General features: G+C 40.6%; 2 protein-coding genes across 3 annotated transcripts in view; both read left to right on the forward strand.

Annotated features, from left to right (window-relative positions):
• Positions 1 to 22,228, forward strand: part of CHST9 (carbohydrate sulfotransferase 9) — a 242,795-nt gene that overhangs the window by 208,330 nt on the left and 12,237 nt on the right. For both annotated transcript variants that reach the window (XM_057527104.1, XM_057527105.1), the window contains exon 4: positions 9,912 to 9,949. In XM_057527104.1, the coding sequence (XP_057383087.1) occupies positions 9,912 to 9,949 (38 nt within the window). The remainder of the gene's footprint in view (positions 1 to 9,911; positions 9,950 to 22,228) is intronic.
• AQP4 (aquaporin 4) overlaps positions 9,912 to 22,228 on the forward strand; it is a 75,104-nt gene continuing 62,787 nt past the window's right edge. The window contains exon 1 of the mRNA XM_057527108.1: positions 9,912 to 9,949. The gene's annotated coding sequence lies outside the window, so the exon portion shown is untranslated. The remainder of the gene's footprint in view (positions 9,950 to 22,228) is intronic.

Raw genomic sequence — 22,228 nt, forward strand, 5'->3', positions numbered from 1 at the left:
CTGGTTCTGTGCTTTTTCTCATGCTTTTCCTTTCAGGTGAAATACCTTTTCTCCAATCTATTTTTATTAATATAACTCCCCAGATCAAATGCTGTCTCTTCCATGAAGCACCCTCAGGATCCCCCACCAAACACGACCTCTTTTTTATTTGTGCCACTTCTATGGAAATTTTCAATCTCCCTGATGCTTTTCATGGCCAAAGAACTTAAACTATAAACAAACTTAAAGACCATCTGTACTTGCAACATTGTCATTATGCACTGAGGATAAAGCAAGGACTACAGGAGAGAAGTTATTTGCTAAATGTCATCCAGCTTAATAGTGGCAAAGCCAAGACTAGAAAAGTCTGAAAGTGAACCCATCACCAATTCTACTATATCAAGATTTAAATACCTTTTGATCTGACTACCTATGCAGTTTACTAATAAATCTCTTACAGCTCCATGACTTCATGTTGTTATTTTTGGGGGGTGCTCATCTTGCTTCCTTTAGTTCTATACTTCCAGAACACCAAGCATAATGTACAGAATAGATGCTCATTAAAATATTGCTGTAGGATTAGATGAGTGAGTTTTGCTTGAGGATAATCTGAAAATCCTTTAACACGAAGACTATGGCTGTTGAGAGCTCATCGCTCTTTTCTTTACTTAACCAATATTTTTTGAGTGGTTCAAGTTACATATATAAGCTCATAAAATTTGAAAATTTAATTGAATCCCCAAATATGTTTATTGACAAGGAAAAGAAGTCAACATTAATGCATCTATCAACGAGCTGAATAAAACCCCTTTTGACTCTAGATTAACTCAAACTCAGATTATTTAACTGTTATTGAGCCATCACTCAAACACTCTGTAAAATGAGCTAAGAAGTAAAAAATCAGCAATTTTAATTTTTCAGCTCATAACCATAAAATGTATCCAGGTACTTTTCTGCCTCATTTTTGCCCAGGTGTGTGTGTATACACACATACACGTACACTCACATGACGCAACCCACACATACACACGCACTCCATTTGCACCACAGTTACCTTTGAAAAATGGATCCTGCAGCTCCAGAGGCAAAGTCTCTGACGGTGGTGAAGAATTAAGTCATTCGTTATTACAACAATGATAATTGCTATTAGTATGGTCATTATTACTTAAAGTCCACATTTGGTGCCTGACTTTTTCTGCAGTAGAGTTATAAACAATGAATGCCAATTTTAGAAATATCAAGGAATCAAGGTAGTAGCTACAAATGACACTTAAAGATCCCTCTTTCTAACTCACAGCAGGAGATAAAAAAATATTGAGAGCACTCTTTGAGACAAAGTCGTGAGATAACATGTCTCCACTATATTTATTAGTACATGGTCTTATTAGGCATCTGTCACAGAAATGGACTGACTTCAACCAACAGATTACATCAAACTCATTTTCTAGACAAAGAAACTGAGGCTTGACAGAGATTGAAGCATCAGCCCAGAGAGGGGATCATGAGCTCGCATAATTCACTTAGTCCCTGAGTTCCTACACCCCTCATCCTTTTCCTCCTCAGTGTTGCAGAGCATTGTTCCTTCACTTTGCACTCAGTTGGTTGAAGGTAGGCACCATAGGTTTGATTGATACATCAATTTGCATCTCAAGGCATCACTTGATAAAGACAGTGCCATGAAAGGCTACTCTCTCACAAGCCAATTTCCCCCTCTGGGCTGACTTTAGAAGCTCATTGATGTCACTTCCTTCCTCAGTCAGCAAGTGAATTTTCTTTAATTCTCAAGACCAGCTGTCCATGCTGTCAACAGAAAGTTATTAAAATTCCTTTAAAGTGAATAAAAATAGCCTAAAAGCAAATGTACTTGGAAACAGGAAAGAATCAGTATGCAAAGTCCACAAACCTCTGAGCAAAATAATGTTGATCCAACCAGAGATTTCAAACATTGTATACTCAAGATGCTAGAAAAAATAATTAAAAGATGCTAAACCACATACTTCTTAATCTTTTATTAGCAATGGCTTATGCAGTTACAATTTATCCCCTAAATTCCATTCCTCTTTCTCAAATATGATTTGAATAAATTGAGGAATGGCTTAGGTTTTCCTTAAGTGGGATTCCCTCCTTTTTTCTTGTCTCAGCCAGGGAACATTTACATCTCCACCAGGCTAAGACTATCCGTGAGCAAGAGAAAAAATTATCATTAGCTGCAGTCATAACCACTAGAGCCACAAAATAATTAGATATTTCAATTTATTAGGGTTTTAATAGCTCAAGGGATGAGATCATTTTTCTCATATTTAAATTGCTGTATCTCACAGAAGTGGTCCATCTGGCTCGAGTTCCCATGATCCTCAACTGACTTTCTGACCTTAGTAACTGGAATCCAACCCTGTTACCTTCTACATCAGCCCTTGCCTTACCCTTCAGTCCCCAGCATGGCTTCTGCCTTGTTACCTGAGTTGTTCAAGAACTGGTCCCTAAGTCCCTTCAAAACATGGATATGTTCCCTGCCACTTACATCACCTAAAATCACCTACCTCCTCCTTATTTGGATAGAAACCACAAATCCTGGACTCACTGTGACCTTTTACCAGGGAAACTGTATCCGACCTGTCTGTCTTGTCATCCCAAGACACAGCCCAAGTTTGTGTGTTGGGTTCCTACCTGTAACTGGGGCACTCAGGTCAAGTCTACCCCGGTACTGCACCACCCAAGGCCCCTAATTCTGCAAACTCCACAATTCAATTAAACAGAAGCCTGAATCTTCACTGTAACTGTGCTAAGAAACCCTATTTTAGTAAATAGCAGTTTAGTGAAAGAAAACAGTGGAAATTTGGGTAAATTCAAACTAAAAGGACAATTAAAATATTGTTACCCTTCAGGAAAAGTACAAAAATGGTGTTTTGTAAGTTATCTAGAATTAATTCTCAGTGTTTCACTTCAATTTCCACAATTTTGAACACGTTATGTTTGTAATACAGAACTAGGCTACTACAGATGTTGTATAAAATAGGAGGGAAAAAGGACATTAGACATAATCACTATTACTAGGATACTTTAAAATCCTTGGAAAATCCATTGGGAACTAATACAAAAACGGCTGCCATCACATAACAAAGTATTTGGTATGGGCCAGAATTTATCAGTAATCAACTCCAGGCCTTCATATGATCCATATAGTGAGTTTTAGCCACTGAACCTTTCCTTTCACCAGGGAGCAAGAGCCAGAAGCAGCTGCCCTTAAAATATGGGAACTGGTACAAGCTGCCCCCGATCAAAAATACTGTCAGTCATTCTGTAAATTTGTACTGAACACCTAGAGTGTGCCAGCACTGGGCCCTGGATGCAACAATAAAAAAGATGGATCAACTATACTCCAACAAAAATCAATTTAATAGAACTACCATATGACCCAGCAATCCCACTACTGGGCATATACCCTGAGAAAACCATAATTCAAAAAGAGTCATGTACCACAGTGTTCATTGCAGCTCTATTTACAATAGCCAAGACATGGAAGCAACCTAAGTGTCCATCGACAGATGAATGGATAAAGAAGATGTGGCACATATATACAATGGAATATTACTCAGCCATAAAAAGAAACGAAATTGAGTTATTCTTAGTGAGGTGGATGGACCTAGAGTCTGTCATACAGAGTGAAGAAAGTCAGAAAGAGAAAAACAAATACCGTATGCTAACATATATATGGAATCCAAAAAGAAAAAAAAAATGGTTCTGAAGACCCTAGGGGCAGGACAGGAATAAAGACACAGACATAAAGAATGGACTTGAGGACACAGGGAGGGGGAAGGGTAAGCTGGGATGAAGTGAGAGAGTAGCATGGACATATATACACTGCCAAATATAAAATAGATAGCTAGTGGGAAGCAGCTGCATCGCACGGGGAGATCAGCTCCGTGCTTTGTGATCACCTAGAGAGGTGGGATAGAGAGTGTGGGAGGGAGATGCAAGAGGGAGGGAATATGGTGATATATGTATATGTATAGCTGATTCACTTTGTTATACAGCAGCAACTAACACAACAATGTAAAGCAATTATACTCCAATAAAGATGTTAAAAAAAATCAATTTAAAAAAATAAATAAAACATAGAAGAAGAAAATAGATTTTAAAAAAAGGTACAGATTCCTTTTTTGTGCAGTGTTGAATTTGTAGACACTTTATAAAACATCTTTAATAAATAACAAAAGTATAAGCAATTGTCATGATATTTTAATTTTTCTTGATATTTTAAAGGGACCCACATTCTTTAAGTGTTAGTAACCACTGCTATAAGATATAGAAAATTAAACCTTTTCTTTAGTGCTCTTACACTTAAAATCAGCCGCCTCATAAAAATGGTTATTACTTTTTCTTGTTCTATTTTTAAACGTAGTTTCCTCATAAGAGATCTTGTCTTGTTAATAAATGTTATTGCCAGAATTTTTACTTGAAAACTTTAAGGATTATGTGTTGTAGTCTCAAATCAGAAAATAGCAAAATTTTAAAAAGACAAAATATAAAAAAAAACAAAAACAAAAAACAAGATAGGCAGGGTCCCTGACCTCAGGGAGCTCACACTATAGAAGAAGAAACGAGCAAAGAAGCAAGCGAACATACAAATGACAAAACAATCGCAAGTTGTGGTAAGCGCTGGGAAAGAAATAAATGAAGGGCTGAGATCAAGAATCACAAGAGGAGATGGGGTGACCAGAGAAAAGCCCTACGGTCTTAATATTAAACTGAAACCTAAAAATTTGAAAGAGCTAGCCCTGCCAAATTGGAAAGACTGCAGCATGCACAAAGGACCAGAGGTCAAAAGGACCAGAAATTCACATAAGACCAAAGGGACTGGAGGGTGGAAAGGGAGAGGGAATGGAAAGCAAGGCGAGGTTGGAAAGATGGGCAAGAAGCAGATGGGGCAAGGCAAATAGGATGTAGTAAGGAGTTTAGGGAGAGCAAGTGTGGAAGCAGGGACCCGCAGAAGGCTGATGTCACCATCCAGAAGAGACCTGTTGATGGGCTGCAACAACGCAGTGGCTATAAGGAGACAGCATGACTTGTAGATAGATTCTGAAGACACTGAGTCCCTCCTGTCCACGGACTGCTCTGAAACCTCTCCCCTGCTCCCATCTTCGGCTCCCTTGAACTATCCCTGGTCCCTGAGCCTTTGCATAAGCAATATTTACAGTTCTGTGCTCCTTTGCAAGATAAAGACAGGGCCCTAGTTCACCAAATTGCCAGATCTGCCCTGTTACAGATCATCATATTGGTCCTCTTCCCCAAATTCTCATGTTCCTTCCTAAAATACCCTTTAATGGAGAGGAAGGGGGATGTGATATTCCAGAATCTGGCAGCTGTAGAATATCAAATTACCGTATGTAATACACAGAAATACAATGGGCGTATTTGCACTCCAAGAAAGAGGAAGAGATTCGTAACCTCACCTTCTTTTCCTTGTCTTAAGATTTCACATGTGGTACCTTCAGCTTGAGCATTGCTACGGAATGGATAAGGCTAAAAGTAGACTATAGTCCAGACGTAGACAATGTCAGAAAAGCAGGGAACCAAGCCAGCAAGTTCTTTGGGAGCAGCCAGGGACCAGGCCTGTGTTGGTCACAGTTGAATCCCCAGAGCTTAGTATCCATATGTGACATATGGTAGCTGATCAGATATTTGTTGATTAAGTGACTAAATAAGCCAGATATGACTCTTTCCGATCTTTAGTCCCCTTATCCGTTTGTTACCAATTTCTCTCAAACATTTCTTCCATGCGCTCCTTTGATTTTCCTCTCTCTCTCTCTCTCTTCCTTACCGTTTCGACCTCCCTGGTCTAGGCCCCAATCCATCACCTAGTTTATTCACCCACCAAAGCCCCCTATGTATTCTCCAATTGCTCTCCCTACTCTGTCCAATGTATTCACAAGTTTCATTTTCCTTCATATTCCACCTCTGCTGAAGAAACCGTCATTGCCCCCAGATTGTCTACTGTTGCAAACATAAGGCAATTGACTTGTTTCCAGGTCACCCTGGGCAACAGTATTTCTCCCAAAACCCTCTCCTCTAGTCAGAGCTGTCATTCTCATGATGCCTTCCAAATTCCAGCCATTTCTGAAGATCTGATTCAAGTTCCACCTGCTCATTATTCCGATTCCTACATCCCAAGGATAGGTCCTATCTCATCTTTTTTTTTTTTAAGCTCTTGTATTCATCCTCTCTCTAAGAATTTGTTCAAACATGCCTATATCCAGAAGATATTCTTAAACTCCATTAAGTAAAAGGCCAATACAAAATCAATAAGAAGTGTGGTCCTTGGGACTTCCCTGGTGGTCCAGTGGTTAAGAATCCACCTTCCAATGCAGGGGATGCAGGTTCGATCCCTGGTCGGGGAACTAAGATCCCGCATGCTGCAACTACTGAGTCCACGTGCTCTAGAGCCCACACACCACAACTAGAGTGAAGCCCGCGTGCCGCAACTAGAGAAGCCCATGTGCCACAACAAAGAGCCCGCCTGCCACAATGAAAGATCCCACATGCCACAAAGAAGATCCCACGTGCTGCAACTAAGACCCAAAGCAGCCAAATAAATCAATCAATAAATATTTTTTAAAAAAAGGGTGGTCCTTGGTTGTTCGTGACATATTTCTGCATAAGCCAAAAGGGAAGATAAGGGTGGTTGTTGGCAATATTTCTCCCAGAAACCTATTTGTTCCCCAAGATCAGCCACACTGGTTGCTCTTCATTTGTGTTCTCACACGGTGTCATTCATAAAACTCTATTAAAACACTTAAAATGCAGTGTTGTCACTTATCTCTACTTACCTCTCTCTCTCACTTGACCTTGACCTTGAGGGTGGGTGCCCTGCTGTGTGCGTCTTTGCACACCCAGCATTCAGGAGGTATCTGCCATCTTGAAGGGATCATATTTTTTTAGAATAAATATATTAGACATTGAACTCATACTTTCAGTTCATTAAGTTAGGGAAATGCCTGAACAGCTGATGAGTCTAGTTGTGAGGGACGAAAAATGGTCCAGAGGAGCTGGAATCTGAGAAATTTTTATTTCATGTGTTGGGGCCTGCTGTTCAAAATAGACTTGAAACTGCAGATTCTTGCAAATCTGTGCATGGCTGCAGAGGTCTCCTAGCCTCCTGCATTGTCCCATTTTGCTGTGTGTTGGCATTTTTCTGAGGAGCAGATTTGTAGCTGCTCTTGGGTCCTCTTCCTCCCCATCAATCCATCCTCCACCCCACCTCTCAAGTCATCTTTCCCAAAGCTGGTGTCTCACCTTCTTCCCACACCCCTTCCTTCCCACCTGCTGTGCTACGTATGCTTATCCTATATAAGCCACTCAGAATGTCTCACAATTTACCCAAACACACCCTCTCCTTGCCTCTGAGACTTTACTCTTCCTGTCCCAACTCCCTGGAATGCCCTTCTCTCACCCTTTGCCTGCAAAATTCATACTTATTTAATCTTCACAAATCTGGAGAGGGGTAAATACTGTTAACTCTTTGTTATAGATGGCCGAACAGGACCAGAACGTTGAGTAGCTGGCCCTGAATCAAGCATCTAGTAAATGACAGAGCTGTAAATTAGATGCCAGGTTGTCACCTACTCCATTTTCTAGACTCCAGTGGGCTGCTGCGTGATTAGGTTATGATTATTTGATTGTTTGGGCTCTTATTTTTCACTTGAATTCCTTCAGATTTCCCTTGGTTCCTAAGGAAACAGAACTAAGATTTCGTGCTGCTGCTGCCCCTGATGTCACCTCCAGCCTGTTCCCCAGGTGGCAACCAGCCCTGAGTGGTCCTCTGAAGATGCACATCTGACCAAGGCATTCCCGTGCCCCTACTCACATCCTGGGCTACACCCCCTTAATAACTGACTTCCCTCTACTTTGGGGAAGATCATAAATCTCCCCCAAACGGTCTACATGACCATGGCTGTATGTTTCTTGCCTCGTTTCACACCACGCTGGCCTCCCCTTACTTTCCTCCGGCCACGCTGGCTTCCTTTCTGTGCTTTGGACCCACTGGCTCTCTCCTTCCTGAATGTTCTTCCCCCTCTTCTTGGCCATACTGGTGATTTAATTCAAAAGGCAAGTTTTTTTCCCCACAAACCATTAAACAGTCTTCTTTAAACACTCTGCATATTATCTGACAAGGGAAATCTAAATATTAAAATGTATCAAGAGAGTCCGATTGGGCAGTACCGTTAAAAAAAAAATGAAGAAAATTGGTTCTTATTATCTAGAAACTCCAAGATTGACCCCTGGTATTTTGTGACAGTGACTAGATTTAAGATCCCACTCAACAGATCCATTCCATTCTCTGGACTCCTTATTCTTCTACTGCATCCCATGTAACACTTAACCTGGTACTGAACACTTAGTAAAATTTCCAGATATACTTATTATTAGTTGCTCAACTGACTGGTAAATATCACTTATTCATTACAAGTCTTTTTTTGAAAACAGTTTTGACAGTTTCTTAAACAACTGAACATGCAACTACCATACAACCCAGCAATTGCAGTCCTGGGTATTTATCCCAGAGAAATGAAGACTGATGTTCACATAAAAACCTGTACATACATATTGATAACAGCTTTATTCACAATAGCTAGAAACTAGCTAGATGTCCTTCAGCAGGTGAATGACTAAACAAACTTTGGTATATCCTTACCATGGAATACTACTCAGCAATAAAAAGGTAGAAATGCACAGGAATGCACATAGCAACCTGGATGATTCTCCAGAGAATGATGGTGAGTGAGAAAATCCTATCCCAAAAGGTTATAAAATGTATGATTCCATTTACACAACATTCTTGAAATGACAAAATGATAGCGATGGAGAACAGATGAGTGGTTGCCAGGAGTTAAGAAGAGGGTGGAGGCGGGAGGACAATGGATGTGACTATAAAAGAGCAACGTGAGGGACCCTTGTGGTGATGGAAATGTTCTGCATCTCAACTATGTCAATGTCAATATCCTGGTTGTGATATTATTGTACTATAGATCTTCCAGATGTTACCGGTGTAAAGGGTACAGGGGATCTGTCTGTATTATTTCTTATAAATGCATGTCACTACACAATCATTTTAATTAACATTTTAAAAGGACACATTTAATAAAGTGTACGTACCACACCAAGATGTTCACAAGCACAAAATAACTGCAGGGCCACGAAATGTCTTCTTTCCTCTCTTTCCTGATGGTTTGTTGGTTATTGATTATTCCTAAGGATTTTTTTCCTTGTATGTAAGACACATGATATTGACCACTTTTAGGCTATTTTTGCAATGACTGAGGTTTATTATTTTAGAGTCTTTATTATTTATACCCCTGTGTTGCTTTTCATATGTTATGTTACTCTGATTTGTTTCTGTCCTGACCAAGATAACATTAATGGAACTGTTGGTTTGTACTTTAGTCTCTGCCAGTACCAAAACATAAGAACGTCTTTATCATCTTCATAGGTCAGAGAAAAGTAGCACCTCTGCCATCCACCACTTTAAATTTCCTCGCCTGGTCCTCAAGGTTCCTTGAGTTCAGTGTTAATATTATGCTTGAACAGGTTGTCATTGTTTGTAAACCTTTGACTTGACTGGCTGTGGTTCAAATTTTTCTTTGGTCCTTTCATCTCTTTACCATTTCTCTGCCAAAGTTTAATACATTCTCTGGTATCACCCTTCCCGGATTTCCACTCCATTTTCTGTTATCTTTGCCTAATGTGGTTTATTTCGGTTTTGACTTTTTTTTTCATCCCAATTATTGGAGTGATTATAAATGTCCCTATTGTGATACACATTCTTGCTCGGAGAGTTCTTTTGGAGTTTTGAGTGAGAACAGAGCAAGACCAGTACAGTATTTTATTCCTTTTCATACTTTAATGTTGAATTTCTTTTTTGCTTTCTCTTTCAGAGACCAGAGAAAAAATCCAGGACCATATCACCAACCAGGTATTTCCTCACTTCTCATAAACTGTAATGTAGAATTTTGCTTTAAATATTAATAATTATTTGTAAATATTTAGAAGGGGGGGCATTGCTAGTTCTTGGGTATGAGCAATACACGTGTTATTGGTTCTGAGAGCAAATAAATTGATCCTATGTAAACGATCATACACTTTCCTTGCCTCCCTCACCTCATTCCTTCCCTCCTCACCATCCTCCCCAAGAGTGGGAAACAGTGAGAAGTGGGCTCTGCCAGTTCTGACATAAGCATCCCTCCGAGCGTATCATGATCTCTCTTTGATTCTATCATGGCTGCAAATAGATACTTTTATCTGCTTCTCCCTTAACTAAGGTGACTCTCCTCTGTGATTTTCCCAAGTTCTAATTCGCCCAGTCTCTCCCTCCCAGACAGTTAAGATCTAAACCCTTAGCCGTGGAAACGTACAAGTTGATTTTCTGTTCTGGTCTCTGATGTCTACCCACATTTAGCCAGTGTCTTCCTGCCTGCCTCACTATTTCTTACCCATTCTTTTTCGATTAATTTTTTATATTTACCGGTAGATGGAGTCATTCTGTACAACGGTTTAAGAGGTGTGAGACATGTAGCCACATATCCAAACCAAGTTCGGCCTGTCTTGCACCATCCCACCCTCTTCCCATGGGCCAGCTGAGCTGCAGTTTCTCCCAGCGCTGCCTGTGTCACTAGACCCAGGGAATGCAGACACTGGCCTATGGCAAAATATGCACAGCTTTCATTCATAGATCAGAATCTCCAAGTCGTTTGCTGTTGTTGTTCTCCTCTGGCATAAATTATAACTCACCCTTGCCAAGGGGAAGAATGGCGCGTCTACATTTATACCAGTCAAGGGTACATTTTTCAACATCTTCTCCTAATGGGCTTCAAAATAAATTCCAATTCTGGTCCTCATTGTCATTCCAACCGAAGTAAGTTCTAGCTCTACCTAATCTGTGCCAGATGCCCGGTAATTCATCGAGCTTAAAAAATGGTTCATTCATTTGGCTAATATGCTATACTGCAAATTCAGTAGGCAAAATTTAAGGCTTATCGGGTACCATTTTTCTTTTGAATACAATTGTAAATACTGTACTGAATCTTTGTAGCAGCCATCTTAATACTTGAAAATGCCACCCCCGTGCAATGTTGAAGTCAATTAGTCGTTTCAAATAGTTTATTTGCCTTTTGAACTTAGTCTCTTTAACGTTGTATTTCAACTATTTGTATATACTCAAGTAGCTTGGTAAGGCTGAGCAACAGTTAACCAGTAATGTTTATTGCTACAATTTTTATTTATTTAAGTCACAGAGGGAATACTTTGACTTATAAAGAGAACTGTTTTCTTTATTAACTTAACAAGGTAAAGCAGTTGGTCGAGAAATAAAGACCACTTCTCGGGGGCAGATTTTCATTTCCTGTATTTTCCTTCTTTTTACCGTTGGCTAAACTAATAGAGTAGGTAGACACCAAAATAGAACACCAAATAATTACTTATAATCTTAAACATTGATTTGGTGCCAGATAAAATCATAATGGTTTCCAGTCCCAGTAAGACAGCGAAATTCTTTGGACTTTAGCTTAAGAGGTAAGGGTCTTAAGTATATTAGTTATATAGTCATTCTCAGAACAGATAGTTGTATTGTTCAATCAGTGTCTGCCAGCTGTATTTCTAATTCTACAATGGAATTTCTATCTTTTCTTCTTCCATGTAGGGAGGTGCTCCTCACTCTCAAAAATGTGCCGGGAATATAATTCTATGAGGCATCTTACGTTTCTAATTTATCTAAAGTCTGGCAAAGAGCCACAAAATGAAGTCCCTTCCTTTTTAATTTTTTTTTTAAATTGAGGTATAGTTGACATATAACATTATATTAGAATCAACATAATGATTCCATATTTGTGTACACTGTGTAATGATCTCCATAGTAAGTCTAGTTACCGTCTGTCACCATCCAAAGTAACAAAACATTTGTTTTCCTCGTGATGAGGACCTTTAAGATTTACTCTCTTAGTAACTTTCAAATATGCAATATGCTAAGATTGACTATAGTCACCATGCTGGCCATTACAGCCCCAGGACTTATTTGCTTTATCACTGGAAGTTTGTACCTCTTGATCTGCACTCCCCTTCTGCCACCCAAAGAATCTGGCTCTTGAAAAACATTTCTGTGTACTCACTTTGGATAATCGGTCGTGTTCTTTATCAGAAAGGCATGTAAAATAGAGCACTGGTGAGCGTTAATCTTGCCCCGAAATCCTTCCCACTAGGCACTATAGATTGTGTAATTAAATTGAAATTGAAAATCAAGTCCTTTTTTTTTTTCCATTGAGCAAGCTACGAGCTGCACACTAATGTGAGAAATCAGAGCTGGAGCAGAGGGGAGGGTTCTAGCCTACTGGCCAATATCCAGCGTGCATTTTTAGCCCACAGCTATTTTACCACACCTGAGCTCTGAGAACAAACAACTATTTGAGTTCTCTGGAGGGAACGCCGAATTCTTTCCTGTGTAATTCACTGGGGAGATTAGTATGCTTTTTTAAGTAACCTGTGAATGCAGTTTGTTTACGGGAAGAGGACAAAAATGAGCAGTGAGTGAACCGCTAGGCAGCCCATGTCCCAGAATGAGATGAATGCATGACCCATTTTTTTCAGCTGTCCCTTTGGCAGTTCATTGCTGCAACAATTTCCTCTCCGAAAAATGTGCCTTGTAGAGATGAAGTCTCCTGTAGGTTTTTCTGAATAATTTTGACTACGATAGATTAAAGATAATACCTTAAAATACTACCAAAAATACCTTCAAAATCAAATTAGCATATGGTCAGTACGAGAATGGGAATACTGAATATAAAAACTTTTGACTTCAGTTTTGGAAACTGCCTTCTTACATAGTAGGCAATTGAAGCCTGTAGTAAATGAATACCTTCTGTTTATGCCTTTTGGGATAGTAGATCACTGGAACCCATAGTGAATTAATAGTTTGTTTTTAAACAGCTAGTTGATGAAGAGGGATACTGAACATGGGGCTCGGTTTCTCGTGGGCAGGATGTGCATGTTGCAGGGGGACGTTCCCAGTTCTGGCGCTGGTGATGAGAAGGGCTCGCCTTCGCTGATTGGCCGGTTCAGAGAGAGCCAACGCCATTGGCTGCTGTTACAGCTTATGGCTCTGTTTCCTGAGACTGCTGCAACAAATTCTCACCAACTGGATGCTCTCAGACACATTAATGTGTTGTCACTTGGTTCCGGAGGCTAGAAGTTCAAAACCAAGGTGTCGACAGGGCCAAGCTCTCCCTGAAACCTGTGGAGGAGGATCCTTCCTTGCCTCTTTGCTGGCTTCTGGTGGCGCCTGCAATCCTTGGGGTCCCTTGGCTTGTAGCTGCGTCTCTTCGGTCTCTGCCTCTGTCATCGCGTTGCTGTCCTCGCTGTGCACCTCTTCTCTTCTAATAAGGGCACCAGCCATATTGGCTTAGGGCCCACCCCCATGACCTCGTCTTGATTACATCTGCAAAGACCCCGTTTACAAACAAGGTCACACTCACAGGTACCAGGAATGAGGACTTCAACGTCTCTGTTTGGGGGACACAATTCACCTCATACCAGGCTGGAAACTTTAGAGTCCTCCACCACTCCACGTCTCCCTCTGACCAGCCAGCACTTGGTGTGCTCCTCCAGAGCCATGTCCAATCCAGCTCCTCCGCCACCACCCAGCCCTTGGCCTCTGCTCCCCCCAGGCCCTCATCTCGTTCGCTCTGTATGGTGGCTCTCCCACTGCTTCACCGCCATCCCATTCACCTTGCATTCTGTTCCGCTTTACTTTCTGAAATACCAATCACCTGGCATCTCTCCTCTGCCGAAAAACAATAACTAAACAGAAATGCCTCCCCCATTTTTAGCAGCGATTATTAACGCTGCATGTGCATTATAATCACCCTGGAGCTTTGTTAGCACAGATCCTGAGACACCCCCCCCCAACATCACATGCACCCCCAAGAAATTCTGGGCCAGGGGTTGGGTTCAGACGGGGCCTCACTATTAGACCAGGCCAAGAGGACTCATGTGCTTTCGGAGGCCTCGAGCATCACAGGCACAGAGAGAAAAACACTTTAAAAAAAAAAAATTATTTATTTATTCATTCATTTATTTTTGGCTGTGTTGGGTCTTCGTTTCTGTGCGAGGGCTTTCTCTAGTTGTGGCGAGCGGGGGCCACTCTTCATCATGGTGCGCGGGCCTCTCATTATCGCGGCCTCTCTTGTTGCGGAGCACAGGCTCCAGACGCACAGGCTCAGTAATTGTGGCTCACGGGCCCAGTTGCTCCGCGGCATGTGGGATCTTCCCAGACCAGGGCTCGAACCCGTGTCCCCTGCATTGGCAGGCAGATTCTCAACCACTGCGCCACCAGGGAAGCCCTGAAAACACTTTTTTTTTCTTTCCAGCCTCATGTTTTAAAGTTTGATGACCAATTGAGCACACACAAAATGTTGGAGAGGGATAGAGCAGCTGAATTGGACACTCTGGTCCTTTGGGGTGAGGTTGGGCTGGGGGATAAAAGACCAGCCTGTGCCCTTTGAAACCAGAGAAAGAAAAGCTTTAGTTTCAACATAGCCACGCCCCATCCCCCAAAGCTGGAGGCTGTGTAGGCAGACGGCGTTCCTCAGCAACAGTACTTCCACCCTCCCCTCTGCTTGGGAGATGGGTGCAGTGGGCAGGTGTAATTCTGGGCAGTACTTAGAGCTGCCTGGCAATCCCAGGTCAGAAAAGTGAGGCATGAGGTGAGGGAACCTGCCCTTCCCAGGAATCCTGTGAGCTTTACCGAATCATCCCATCCTTGACGGGGGCACGTCCAGCCACTGCCCAGGAGTCCCCAGCTGTGTCTAGTTTCTGGCCTGCCCTCCTCCTGAAGGTCCTTTGGGCCACTCAGGCCTCTGTGGCAGGGTGGCCCTCGGGAGACAGGGCTTCTTTAGCGTCTAGGCCCAGAGCAGTCCTTTGGGACAGGCTGCAGACCACGGGTGGAAACAAGGACTGGGTCTTGTGTATCGCTTAGTTTAAAACTTTTGAATATTTAGACATACAGTGTGTGGGCTTCCATTCCTCCTCCTGCTCTAGGCCCTGTAAATGTTGAGGATGATCTTGATCAGACATCTACAACCTAAAAACTCAACATGTGATTCCAATAAGAAGCCAAGAGGGAACCCACTCACCTCTTGTCTATAGGACAAAATTCGAACCTGTGAGTACAAAATCCAAAGCCCTATGATCTCCTTTGGAGAGCATGCACCCCGCCTCCCTAGACTTATTTCCCATTCTGCTCCTTTATGTAAAACTATTGCGTCCTGTTTAAAACTGTTCTACCAACATACTCACCCCTTTCTCTGCAGTTACAAAATTTACTCATATTCCAAGACCTCACTACAATATCACCTCTTCCATGAAGCTTTCCTCATCACAGAGCTAAGAGTAATCTCTCCTTCTTCTGTGCACCTATATTATTTTTTCTGCCCCTTTGCTATAGACCCTTGCATTTTCTACTCTATAGTCTAATTATTGATATTCCTATGTGATTTTGTAACTAGATAGTATCGTCCCAAAGGGAAGATACCACGTTTGGCTCATTTCTGTGTTCACTGTTAGACCTTGCACATCATAGGCATCCAACCAATTCCTGGTCCACTGTAAATTCTTCCACTCACTAAATTATTATCCTAGAAACCAGAGGAACTGCTGGATGCAGGCAGGCTGCTCTCTGTACCCTGGACCACTCACACCTAGTGTGCCGTTGACTCTTATAAGGCAGGAACTAGGTGTTGTCCTTTGCCCTCCCAAGTGAGGAATCTAAACCAAAAACAGAAGACACAGACAGCTAAGGCTGCACGTGGTCTCTACGAATAATGGTCACACAGCTGGGGAATGAAAGAATCAAAGGGCAGGGGGACCCACACCTTTATTTCACCTTTATGTCCACATATCATAACTGCCTGTAGAACGCTGAACCATTTGCTTGGGTCAAGACTTGGCACCTGATGTTTTTTTCTCGAATGTAAACATGGAAGTGTCATTCTCTGTTGCCTTTTCAGTGTAGCGTGAACTTTACAACTTCTAAATTTAAAGTGGGATTGCATTACCTTGCACTATTCTTATCAAAATGACCATGCACTCAAGGAGACAACTTTGACCTAAAGAGAGTTTCTCTTGTCAGGTTCAGCATGAATAGAGCTAGTAAAGATCCCATCCCCCTCATTCTCTTTTAAGATTACCTTCTAGAATTGGGAGTTGTGCTTTTAAAAAGCTACCCAATTTATGAGTGTTTTTAAAATGCTTGAAAGCAAGACTGAAATGATCCAGAAGTGGTGGCACTAATGGTGGTTAACAAAGAAGGATTTGTAAAAGATGGGCTTTATTAAAGGTCAGAAGGCTTCATAACTAGAAGATACTCAGGTCTAAGTGTCAAAGGGCTGGCACTCGCCTCTTTATTCGGAAGCCAAGAAAGTTAAAACGTTGTGTAAGGATGTCTATGGAAAAAGACAATAGACAGTAGTCTCTGGAAATATATTGTCATGACAAAGGGAGGGAGGCGAAGACAGCCCTCAGGTGTTTTAAAAGCGTGAACACCAAGAGGAAAATAATGGTTTATTAACCTCACTGCGAGAGCTGTTAGCAATCAAATATTCAGATAATTCTCACTTAAGCATTCCCACTCAAGATCATTCCCACTCAGAATGCTTCTGAATAATTGTGACCAAGAGTTTTGCTAGTCATGTAATGCGCCATCTCATTTATTTGTCACAGCAACCCCAAGAGGATGCATATTTTAATCTCCTTTTTATACAGGTGGAAACTCAAGCTTGAAAGATTTAGTAATTTTTCAGGTCCTGCCATGCTTAGCACTAAATTAATAATAATAATGGTTAGCATTATTATTGTTTAATAAACTTTCTGTGTGTAGGCATTATTATAAGTTTCACATAAAATTATCTCATTTAAACCTCACAGCAGTAAGCTTGGGAGGCAGGTACAAATCAAGGGAGTCAACGTTAGTGAGGTTAAATGCCTTGCCCCAGATCATACACCAGGATGGAAGCAGGCAATCCAACCCTACCGTGTAAGCACCAGCCACTGTTCCCTGGTGCTTTAAATATCCTTATTTAAAGGTACACAGATGATGAGTGGCAGAGCTGGAATCTGAATCTAGGTGGATGGATCTCATTCTGAAATCCTTTCTCTTCGCTATTGTGCTGTTCTACTACTTGTTCTGGAAGTTCTTCTATTAATTAAATGATCCCACTTATGACCACCCTAACCAGTTCTCCAATCTTAACACCAGCACTGAAGCAAATGGTTGTGAGAGTCTAGAATACAGATATTTATGATGTGGTAGGTCTTTTTTTAAAAAACGTTTTAACTATCAAGATAGCATGTACTTACTCTGGGGTTCCTGATGAGCATTAAATTACTTTTTTAATTAAGTGAAAAATCAAATGAATCTGGTCTAAGAGAAAAACTATTTGTCACCTGAAAAGAGATTAAAAACTAAAAACAAAGTATACATTAGGATAATCTTTTGCCCACTGGCAAGTTACTTCAGCAGAGCCCAGACCAAATTATTATGCACATAAAAAAAGAATTGAAGTAGAAACATTTATTCTCACCAACTATAAAACCTTCTCTTGTTCTTCTCTTGTTTTCCAGAAAAGCACCTTACTTTTAAAAACTCTTTCATGAGTTCTTCACTATCAGTAATAAGGTGTCACTGTATATGTACTCATGTGAGAAAATATAGGATTCTAAAACGGTTGAAAATGTAGTATCTATTAGAAAGAATGAAAATAGAAAATTTACCATCTAATGTAAATGAATGACACCACCTAAGATGTTATCACCAACAGACCAGGGAAATCTATTCCACAGATGATTTCTAGTCAATCTGTTTCTCTTCTTTTTCCTCCTCTCTTTTGAGATTTCTAATCACACTCCTTCTTACTTGCTAGCATCTATACCTGAAGATGGGTATAACTGCGTAACTGCAGTTTTTCAGCTCAGCAGATATTATGAGCAAAATGGTCAGCACCATCATTTGGGATTTTTCCTCAACACGTAGCAACTCAGTATCCACTTTCTACAAGCCAGGAACCCAGTGAGTAGAGACCTGTCAACATTCGGTAACTCCAACACCTCCTACCTATAGAAAACCTTTCTTTCACTTCTTGGGTTAAAGCTATGATCAAACTGGTGCAAAGAGCCCATTTGTCATCACGATTGAATATACATTCTAAAATACAGTATTTTTTAAAATGTACCTTTCACCTATTTTACCCATGTTATTCTTTCTTCTCATGATAAAGAACTGAATGAAGGACTCAAGTGAAAACTTGATCTCTTCTGGAATTGTGTGAAAGAGGCACCAGGGTAGTCATCATTTTGAATAAAAGTTGTTTGTGGACATAAAAAAATGTGTTTTGAGAAGTAGTGATGAAACAAAATGGAACATACTACATGGTTTTGTTTATATAAAATTCCAAAAAATGTAAACAACCTATAGTGACAAAAAACATAAGTGGTTGCCTTATCTGGCTGGGGGCAAAAGAAAGGATGGATTGCAAAGGTCCACAAGGAAAATGTTCGTTGTGATGGAAATTTTATGTATCTTTATTTTGACAGTAGTTTCACAGGTGTGCACATGTGTCATAATTCATCAAAATGTATACTTTAAATTCAATTTATTGTATATAAATTATACCTTAATAAAGTTGATTTTAAAAAGAAATAAAAGAAGTAGTGATCAAGGGATCAGAAATACTTCTATAGTGTATATAGATCATTGCTTAAGTTGAGCTCTATTCCCTATAATGATGCTAAAATGGCTATTTCCTTTGTATTTATAAATGTAATCCTTTTTTATTTTCATCAGTTTGAATTTCACTATTTCCAACATTTGGCCACAATAAATATTTCTAAAAGCCCAAAAAGAAAAAAAATACAAGTAGTGGTCATTAATACAAAGACAATTCTGTAGAATCCATGCTATATAAATGGTTTTGGCCCCTCAGGGCAGATCCCATGGGCATCCCTGATATTGTGTGTAGACTTTCGTGTGTATCTGAATTTGGCTGAGGAAACAGTCCTCATCAGAATTTCAAGAGTGAAAGAAAGTGTCCTGGAGAGTTTTTCTACCTCTCACTAGAGAAAGAAAGTGATCAAACCTATCTCTTTGATTATGCATAAATTAAAACCAATTTTATTGAAACTTTCTTTTGTAAAGTTTTTTAGCACTTACCAGAGAACAAGTTTCTGGGAAGGAAAAGATGCACAGACAAGTAGTGAAAATTCAGAGTACCAGTAAGGATCCCACTGAAAGCTACCTTGCTTTATTTTCCCTAATGTGGAAAAAGTTATTATCCATAGAAGTCTTATGTTATGTTCTATGGTCGATCATCAAACAAGGCTGGAATAAACAAGATTCTTCACTGTTTCATCACTGGTATGTGCCTTGCTCAAAATGTATTAAAAGAAAATATTTCCGTCATACTATTACTGGATAATTCAATTAGGCCAATGTTCTGTGGATGTGGAATAATGTAATTTACTATGTTGACTAATTAGCCAATCAGATTTCTCTCATTTTCTGAGGCAATGGATTGACTAAAATGTGACCATAAACAAAATAGATTTTATTAGGCATAATCTGCTTTGTAAACAAATGAAATTAATTCTTTGCCTGACCCAAAGCTTTGAAAATGAAAGACCAAAATTGAACACATGCTTCCAATTTTGGTTCTGTTACCAAGATGACACGGAATATAAAAGTTACAATTTAACTTCCCCTCAAGTATTTCATACTTGAGACTAAATGACTCTTAGAAATATGTTCATCAACAGATGGGAGCCACTTATGGCCTCATAAACTCCAAAGCAAGTGAAATTATCTCAGCAAAATAGAAAGATTACAAGAAAGCCTCATCTGCTTATCTCAGAGATGATTCATGCATTGCATATTGGCTCAATGGTGCAATGAATATTGACAGATAATCACCCTTCTTCATACAAGAGAAATCCTGAAAAAACGAATGCTCGGGATGCATGTTTGTCATCAATCAGTAAGCAATTTCCACACATACCCTGTGTTTTTCCTTTCTACTGCTTCTCCACTGATACCAGCCACCAGCCTCTCTCCAGGCTACTCTGTTTCCACTCTTAACAGCCCCCAGTCCATTCTCCACTTGGCCAGCAGAGTGAGCTTTATAAAATGTGCTTCACACCATGTTATCCCCCGTATAAAACTTCCAGTGGCTCATATTACACCTCTGATAAAAACCTACATCTTTCCCATGACCTAAATCCTAAATCTTAAATTCTCCATGACCTGGTTTTCCTACAGCATGTGGTCCTGTCCTCCTCTTTGATTTCATCTTGAGTCCCCAGGCCCTTTGCACTTACACGACAACCATCTGCCCTCTGTCCCTCCACTTGACCAGGCTCATTCCCCTTTGAGGGACCTTTGCCCTCGTTGCTTCAGCCTGCAACGCTCTCCTCCCAGATCTGGGGTTTCTTCTTGTCATTCAGATCTCTGCTCAACTAGCTTCTCCCAAATAGATCTTCCCTAGACACCTAGTTCATGTGGTCTTCCCACTCTCCACCTGCCACTCATGCTCTGCCACATCGCTGTGTTTTAGTGTTTGCATCACACGTATGATCATCAAAATTTTTGTTCATGTATCTGTTCATTATCTACCTTCACCACAGGAATGCAAGTACCATGAGAACAGGACCCTTGTCAGAGTCGTTTGCCCCTCTGGCCCCAATGCCATTAAACAGGGCACATATTAGATGCTCATAATAAATACCCATCAAATGAATGCATCTCTTGATTCTGCTAGCAGGCTATGACAATAGTCTGGGCATGAAAAAAATGTGTCTAAGTGATACATTGATAGCGGGAATGAACAGTTTAGAGAAAAAATGAATAGAGTTTGGTGTCTGAGTATGAGAAGCGAATTAACAATCTGAGACAAAAATTAATGCAAGGTCCCCAGGGTTACTGCAGGAAGGTGATACTCTTGGCAGAAATATAAAAGTTGCAGTTAAAAGCCACACTTAATGAGGATATACTACATGGCAGGCATTGTGTATTTGTTCCATTTATTTTTCACAACTCCATAAAGTCGGCTCATTATCTCTCTTTTATACATGGGAGGTTGAGTCAACTACCCCAAGCTGGTCGGTTAGATATCTTATTCCAGTGAGTGAGGTTGATTTGGTAGAAAGTACTAATTTAAGGTCAGTTGAAAGTTGCAAGTAAAGCATGAATAAGAGTAAAAATTTACTAAGTCGGGTCTCCCTCGCATTTCACAAGTTGTTGGGCTGAAATAGGTGTGAAATGTGTGTCTCACAACCTACCTTGGCACTCAGGGGTTCTTTTGCAAATTGGTCTGAGCACCTGTAGACCACCACGATTGTCTTCCTCATTCTGTAACCATGCAGGGCTGGGGGCTGGAAATACCTTGAAGAAGACACCCAACAGGAAAGTGACTAGATGGAGGTAAGAGATGAGATCAGTAGAGCAGAATGATACCAGTTACCTTGGAGACAACCACCTGGAGGGTGATAGGACCCCAGAGAAATTAACCAGAATGCAATACACAAAACTTTTTGGTTTCTGTTTTTTTGCGCCAACCATCTGATAAGTTACTAACCTAGAACATGGAAACTAGACTTTGCTGAAAATGAGTTCTATACTAGGGTCCGGAGGAGACACGGTCCTGCTGATGAATCTGGGGCAGTAGAAGATGCTGCGACTCAGCACTCAGGGGTCCTATTACTCACAACAAGAAATGGACATTTTTTCCTCAGTGTATAAATCCCCATGGAGACAGAGTCATAGAGCTAGTGTCTTGTTGATAAAAAGCCATGGGCACCAGATTCACTGGTCACTGGGAGTTTATCAGGGATTGAAAGATACCTTCAACTTCCCTCCTTTCATCCCTGATCCAGATGCACAGCTCAGAAGTACCCACATATTATGCGTTTTCCCAGATTTGCAGCCACTGAAATACCAAGATATAAAATATGTTCTCTTGAAAAGGCCACCGGGGATGGAGTGAAGACATCATCACTCCATAACCACCAAGTCTGGATAGATGTTTCTAACAGGAGTGTTCCCAGAAGCAGGAGAGGAAATAAAGATACCGTGAAAATAAGGAGCTTTGTTCTGAGGCATAAAAGCTGAGCAGATGATCACAATTTCTGTGTGGTTTATGCAGCATAACGGGAAACCCAAAGT

This window comes from Balaenoptera acutorostrata, chromosome 13 (genome assembly GCF_949987535.1).
Source record: "Balaenoptera acutorostrata chromosome 13, mBalAcu1.1, whole genome shotgun sequence".
NCBI classification, from domain to species: Eukaryota; Metazoa; Chordata; class Mammalia; order Artiodactyla; family Balaenopteridae; genus Balaenoptera; species Balaenoptera acutorostrata.